A 1137-nucleotide genomic window follows, 5' to 3' on the forward strand; every position below is an offset into this window, starting at 1 on the left:
TTGCACACTTAATAGACTACAGAAGAGTGTAAACATAACTTAGGGCACTGGGAAACCAAAAAATTCACGTGACTCACTTTATTGTGATATTCGCTTTCTTGCTATGGTCTGGAACCAAACCCACAGTATCTTTGAGGTGTGCCTGTACTTAAAGCATATGGGGTTTCTTTTTGAAGTAATGAAAGTGTTCTGGAATTAGATAGCATTGATGGTTGCAAAACCATCTGAATATAATAAAACCAGGGTAAATTTTATGGTATGTGAATTATATCTCAATAGAAAAGAGAAAAAATAAACTATCAAAAAATAAAACAAAACAAAACTGCACTGGTCAGGCCTAGGAATAAAAAAATTACAGTGTACTTAATGTTAATGTTACATAGTTTTCATTTCCCTGTAAATTTATATCAAAAGAGTTTTTAATGTTTTGATAAAGGTCACAGAGCAATCATAACTTTCCCATTGATTTATTAAGATCACTTTGCAGATTTCAGCTTAATTATTCACTTTTACAGTCCCAAACTATCATGAAAATTGAGTACTGCCTATACAGTGTCAGGAAATCTAATCTGAAGCATCTTTTGAAGAAGTGTAAAGATAACTTCAGGATAATGTGGTTACCCACCTGTAACTCCTCTGCTGTGGAAACATCTAGTCCTGTCAGATCTTGTATTCTCATGTTAATTCGAGACACCACGGGGTTTTCATAGCCAGAGAGCCAGGCACTAAAAACAAGAAGAAAATATTAGTTTTACTGATAATGTTTCAATACATGAACACCAAGAGGAGTCATATAGAAAGCCATTATATAGGACAATAAGCCTTACCTATAGGCATTTAGTTGATTTGCTTATATATGAATTTTACTAATGAATGCTGTGATTTTAAAAGGTGTTATATTCCGCAGTTGGAGGTTAAAAAGGAAAAAACTAATTTATTATAGAGTTTCTATGAAAATAGATTAATGTAAGAAGACTATATAGGGCTGTCTATATTGAGAATTTTTTTAAATTCTGGAAACATACCAAACTGAAAACAACTAATCCTCTTGGTAAGGTATAGGAATTGACTGGGGTGGGAGTCATAGGGGTTTTAGCCTGATTTATATAATGCTAAAATTTACCCTGGTTTTATATA

The 1137-nt window shown here is 32.6% G+C and overlaps 1 protein-coding gene across 2 annotated transcripts in view; it reads right to left on the reverse strand.

Annotated features, from left to right (window-relative positions):
• The window catches only part of P4HA1 (prolyl 4-hydroxylase subunit alpha 1), a 69392-nt gene that overhangs the window by 11119 nt on the left and 57136 nt on the right, over positions 1–1137 (reverse strand). For both annotated transcript variants that reach the window (XM_011355216.2, XM_011355217.2), the window contains exon 10: positions 626–725. In XM_011355216.2, the coding sequence (XP_011353518.1) occupies positions 626–725 (100 nt within the window). The remainder of the gene's footprint in view (positions 1–625; positions 726–1137) is intronic.

Source organism: Pteropus vampyrus, unplaced genomic scaffold (genome assembly GCF_000151845.1).
Source record: "Pteropus vampyrus isolate Shadow unplaced genomic scaffold, Pvam_2.0 Scaffold20, whole genome shotgun sequence".
Lineage (NCBI taxonomy): Eukaryota > Metazoa > Chordata > Mammalia > Chiroptera > Pteropodidae > Pteropus > Pteropus vampyrus.